Here is a 5,712-nt window from a genome sequence, read left to right as displayed (position 1 = left end):
GTCCGTCCTCCTCTCCTCTACCGCGGCTGCCACCACCCCGCGACCACCCAACAACCACCGCCACACCTCTCCTCCTTCTACCCCCACCACCTTACTCCACCCGCAACCCACCACAGCCGCCCTTTTCCTCTTTTTTTGTTTTGTTTTGTTTTCTGTAGATCTGCCGCCCTCCTCCTCCGCCGTCCTCACGTTGCCTACTGCTCCCACCCGCCACCCACCACCGTCAACTTCCAGCCCCACCACCGCCGTCATCACGTAATGAGATCCACCTCCGTCTCAGATCTGCCAACCTGACCACACCTGCGTTTTTGTTTTGTTTTGTTCTTTGTTTTTTGTTTTTGTTCTTTGTTTTTTGTTTTGTTTTTGTTTTTGTTATTGTTATTTTTTGTTATTTTTTTATTTGGTTGTTATTGTTATTTGATTTTTTGGACTAAAATTATACATCTTGTCTATTAAAGTTATACACTGCGTGCATTAAAGTTATACACACGATATTTAAATTTTTAGATCTGACATTTTTTATTTCAATTATTGTTATTGTATTGTATTTCCTTAATTTTTTATCTTTGTTGTTTTTAATTATTGTATTGTTATTGTATTGTATTTCCTTGGTTTTTTGGTTTTTGTTATTTGGTTTATTTTTTTGTTATTTGGTTATTTGGTTTTGTTATTGTTTTTCTTAGATATTCGTGTTTTTTGTTAGATTAACGGGTTTTTGTTATCATGGATTACAATTATTTTCGATTCTTTTTTCCTTTCTTTTTGTTGATTTTTATAAAAGTTACACTATTTACGACTTAAATTATACCCTGAAAATATTAAAATTATACTATTTACAACTAAAGTTATACCCTTAAAACATTAAAGCTATACTATTTACGACTAAAGTTATAACTTTTTTCATTAAAGTTACACTATTAACATCTAAAGTTATACATTGTATAAATTGAAGTTATACAACCATTCAAATTTGTTTTGTTTGGTTTGGTTTTGGTTTTTTTGTTATTTGGTTTTTTTTTTTACATATTGGTTAATTTTGTATTATTGTTATTGAAGTTTTTTTTATTGTACTTTTTTGACTTATTGGTTTTTTTTTTGTTCACAATTTATAATGTGTAACTTCACTGGCAATATGTGTAACTTTAATATCATCTTCTTATGAGATTGTTTCAAATCTGAATTTATAGTCCTAAAGTTATACAATTTTGAACTAAAATTATACAAATTTGGACTAAAGTTATACAAAAAATGACTAAAGTTATACTCTTATGGAATAAAGTTATACAATTTTGGATTAAAATTACACAAATTTGCACTAAAGTTATACAATTTTGGACTAAAATTACACAAATTTGGACTAAAGTTATACAAAAATGATCGAAGTTATACAAATAAGGACTAAAGTTATACAAAGAAGGACTAAAGTTGTACAAAAACTGACTAAAGTTATACAAATATGGAATAAAGTTGTACAAAATATGGACTAAAGTAATAAAAAAACTGACTAAAATTATACAAAAACTGACTAAAGTTATACAAATAAGGACTAAAGTTATACAAAAATGGGCTAAAGTTACACAAAAATTGACTAAACTTATAGTCCATTTTTGTATAACTTTAGTCAATTTTTGTATAACTTTAGCCCATTTTTGTATAACTTTGGTCAATTTTTGTATAACTTTAGCCCATTTTTGTATAATTTTGGTCCATTTTTGTATAACTTTAGTCCTTATTTGTGTAACTTTAGTCCTTATTTGTATAACTTTAGTCCATATTCGTATAACTTTAGTCGGTTTTGTATAACTTTAGTCCTTATTTGTATAACTTCACCCATATTTGTATAACTTTAGTTCTTATTTGTATAACTTTAGTCCATATTTGCATAACTTTAGTCAATTTTTGTATAACTTTAGTCCTTATTTGTATAAGTTCACCCCATATTTGTACAACTTTAGGCAATTTTTGTATAACTTTTATCCATTTTTGTATAACTTTAGTCCATAACAGTATAACTTTAGGCAATTTTTGTATAATTTTAGTCCATTTTGGTATAACTTTAGTGCATAACAGTATAACTTTTGCCCATAACTTTGTAACTTTAGTCATTTTATATCATTTTTATATAAAAATGTGAAATATAAGATTAAAATCAATAAATTATAAGAATTTTTATATAGCTATAATTAAAACAACAAATTTTATAAAAACATGTTAGTAGATCTTAGATGAAAAAAAAGTATCTCACAAAAAAAACGAGATTTAAAACCCGAAATCTTAAAAAAAACGTATAACAAGAAGAGATTTGAGAAAATGAATAAAAAAACGAGTAACAAAATAAAAGACAATTAAAAGAAAATAAAAGACAACAAAAAAAATGAATGGAAAAAAAAAACTCAAAACATAAAAATTAACACCAAAACGAAAAACAAATACCGAGGTGGCGGCGGTGGGGTGGCGGCGGCGGGGGTGGTGGGTGGTGAGTTGGTGTCGGGTGGGTGGTGGTGGGTGGTGGTGAATGAAGATGAGAGGAGTGGGTGATTTATTTGGGTTTTGGATTTTTGGGATTTTGGGTTTTTTTTAGAGGGGAGAGAAAAGTGAGATGTAGAGAGAGGAGAAGGAGTTGTGATAATGTGATGATGAATGATTAGTGAGGTTGTTTTATTGAATTGATGAGTTAATTAGAGAAAAGGTGGAGGGATTAATTTGTAGCCACATATTGACATCAAATCCTAGCCTTCTATTGTCTTGATCCAATGGCCCTTAGAAGGACTTATGGACTCAAATATATATAAGGTGGCTTTATATATATATATATATATATATATATATATATATATATATATATATATATATATATATATATATATATATATAGAGAGAGAGAGAGAGAGAGAGAGAGAGAGAGAGAGAGAGAGAGAGAGAGAGAGAGAGAGAGAGAGAAAGAGAGAGAGAGAGAGAGATAGGATCTTGTGAGTTTTGTTTCTTATGGTGAGTTGTGAGTTTTGGGCTTTGAAATCTCAGCCACTAGATTATATTAGAGATGAATGGCCAAGATCTAATCTTACCTGTCATATATAACCACTGTCATTTACTTATTTTCTTTTTTTTTTCTAGTGCTACTCTTTTTTTTTTTACTTTAATTTTTTTTATCTCCTTTTTTTTACCTCGTGTTATTATGCTTTTTTTTACAACTTTGATTTCTTTTTTTTCTCTTATGTTTTTCTCTAATTTTCTCATTATGTTACCTTTTTTTCTTTTCTTTTTGTACCAGATTTTTTTGTACTTGAATTTTTTTTCCTCTTATTTTTTTTTTATCTCGTGTTATTATGCTTTTTTTAAACGACTTTGATTTTTTTCCTCTTTTTTTTTTACCATATGTTATTGTGCTGTTATTGTTATTCCGCTGTTATTGTGATGTTATTCTACTGTTACTTTGATTTTTTTACGATTTTGATTTTTTTTCTTTTCTTACCACGTGTTATTGTGCTGTTATTCTACCGTTATTCTGCTGTTATTATGATGTTATTCCAGTGTCACTTTGATTTTTTTACTACTTTGATTTTTTTTTACTACTATGATTTTTTTACCCTTTTTTACCGCGTGTTATTATGCCGTTATTCTGATGTTATTGTGATGTTATTCCGGTGTCACTTTGATTTTTTTTTACTACTTTTATTTTTTTTACTCTTTTTTACCACATGTTATTGTGCTGTTATTCTGCTGTTATTGTGATTCTGCTATTATTGTAGTGTTATTGTTATTAAAAAAAAAAATCTCATTTTGTTATTTTTTTTTTACTTTACGTGTTGTTACTCCAGTGTTATTGTGCTGTTATTCTGCTATTATTTTAGTATTATTGTTATTTTTTCTAAAAAAATCTCATTTTGTTACCTTTTTTTTCTTTACGTGTTCTTACTCCAATATTATTGTGCTGTTATTCTGCATACTAGTACTCGAAGATGAGGTTCTGCAAACGCATACTAGTACTCCAGTATAATTCATCGCATACTAGTACTCCAGTATAATTCATCACATACTCCAGTATATGCATAAGCTCTCCATGGTTTGCTGCTCTGTCTCATAGAATTAAATTCAGCTATGAAGGCTGGAACTGTGCTTAAACAACCTATGAAGCCGAATTGTACAGCCGAGGCTACCACCTCACACTTCCTTGTATCAACCTGTCATACAGAAATACATACATGATCGTGAACAACTAAAAATACAAATATAATGATAAAAATACGTCGATGGAAGCAAGATATTACAAATTTTCTTTAGTATAGCAAGTCTTTGCCATCATACAAACAAGCAGAGATATTAGCAGTGAGTGTTCCGAAAGGGATCCATCTTAAGGAGCCTGACTCGCCTAGTCCACGGCCGTTCAGACTAGCAAGCCACCACCTGACCCAGACACCGAAAGGAGCAAAAAAACAGGCCAACCAAAGTTGAGCTCTACTACCGCCTTTCTTAAAGTCTTTCTTCTCCAATATCCCAAATGTAGTCCACAACCCTCCCCACATTAAGATCAACACCACGATAACTATCAAATGACGCTTAACGTTGTTTCTGTTCAACCTGTGAGTACTCGAACCTATTCCAACTCCCCTGAATACCTCGAATTACTACTTGATAACGGTTTTGAAACAATTAACTCAATCAAAGTCTGCTTGTAATCAGATATCAAGCTAATATAATTCATCACATACCTAGTCAAAGGATGAATTGTACCACCAGAACCTAACCTTAGAAGGTTCCTAAGCACCGCATTCTCAAACTCGGACAAAATCCCCCTCGCTGCCTCCGCCAACCGCGACAAAATCTCCGCCGCCTGAACCCTAATTGACTCCGCCGCCTTCGACTCAAACACAACATCAATATCAGGTAACAAATCAGCCAATGCATCATGCAAATCAAGAATCTTAAACAATTTCTCAGGTGATCTGCGAGAATACGACCGAGACGGCGACGACAGCGAAAAAAGCGGCTGTAACGGAGGCGTAACCGCCGACGATGAGCTCAATCCTTCAAAAATGAGCTCACTTAACCGCTTTTCGCTTGCGAAAAGAGTACGAATACAAACTTTCGCAGCTTTAATCCAATGGCGGATCTTATTCATTTGAGAGTTACACTTTGTAGATATAGCTATCAATCAAAATTAATGTTAGAACGAATATGAAAGAATCAATCAAACTTAACAATTTTTACCAAATTGATGCGGAATTATTGAATTCGATAGTAGAATTCGTCAATTCGTGAAATCTAACAGATATCATTCCCATCGAAAAATTACTAAATATCCGCCGTTGTTGGTGATCGTCGCCGGTAACAACGACAGGTGGTAGTGAGACACCAGGTGATGGGAGTATTAAGGATTTGATGAAGGAGGGGAAGAAATAAAAGGATAAGGGTATGTGATGGTTGTGGATTTTATGCAATCATACAGTGAGTTGGAGAGAGTGACCCCGCGTGTTTTGTTTTTGTTTATATTGAGTTTTGATCCCAGCGGTTCATTTATCTTAATCTAGTGGCTGAGATTTTTCAAACTCACAACTCACCGTAAGAACCAAACTCACGAGATCCCGCCTATATATATATATATATATATATATATATATATATATATATATATATATATATATATATATATATATATATGTATATATATATATGTATGTATATATATATATATGTATGTATATATATATATAT

The 5,712-nt window shown here is 31.6% G+C and overlaps 1 protein-coding gene across 1 annotated transcript; it reads right to left on the bottom strand.

Moving 5' to 3' along the window:
- Positions 1 to 3,716: 3,716 nt before the first annotated feature.
- LOC141638170 (exocyst complex component EXO70B1-like) lies at positions 3,717 to 5,426 on the bottom strand. Its single transcript, XM_074447585.1, has 2 exons — positions 4,710 to 5,426; positions 3,717 to 4,181 (listed from the first exon to the last, which is right to left on the bottom strand). Exons 1-2 carry the CDS (start codon positions 5,117 to 5,119, stop codon positions 4,154 to 4,156), a joined length of 438 nt encoding a protein of 145 aa, XP_074303686.1. The 5' UTR covers positions 5,120 to 5,426; the 3' UTR covers positions 3,717 to 4,153.
- Positions 5,427 to 5,712: the final 286 nt, after the last annotated feature.

The sequence above is a fragment of the Silene latifolia genome, unplaced genomic scaffold (assembly GCF_048544455.1).
Source record: "Silene latifolia isolate original U9 population unplaced genomic scaffold, ASM4854445v1 scaffold_190, whole genome shotgun sequence".
Taxonomy (NCBI): Eukaryota; Viridiplantae; Streptophyta; class Magnoliopsida; order Caryophyllales; family Caryophyllaceae; genus Silene; species Silene latifolia.
This window is presented reverse-complemented; position numbering and strand designations above follow the sequence as displayed.

Excerpts from the sequence above, each read along its gene's own strand:
- LOC141638170 (XM_074447585.1), bottom strand. The coding sequence starts at position 5,119 with ATGAATAAGATCCGCCATTGGATTAAAGCTGCGAAAGTTTGTATTCGT. Across the intron at positions 4,182-4,709 it reads ACAATTCATCCTTTGACTAG|GTTGATACAAGGAAGTGTGA; the intron begins GTATGTGATGAA and ends TCTGTATGACAG.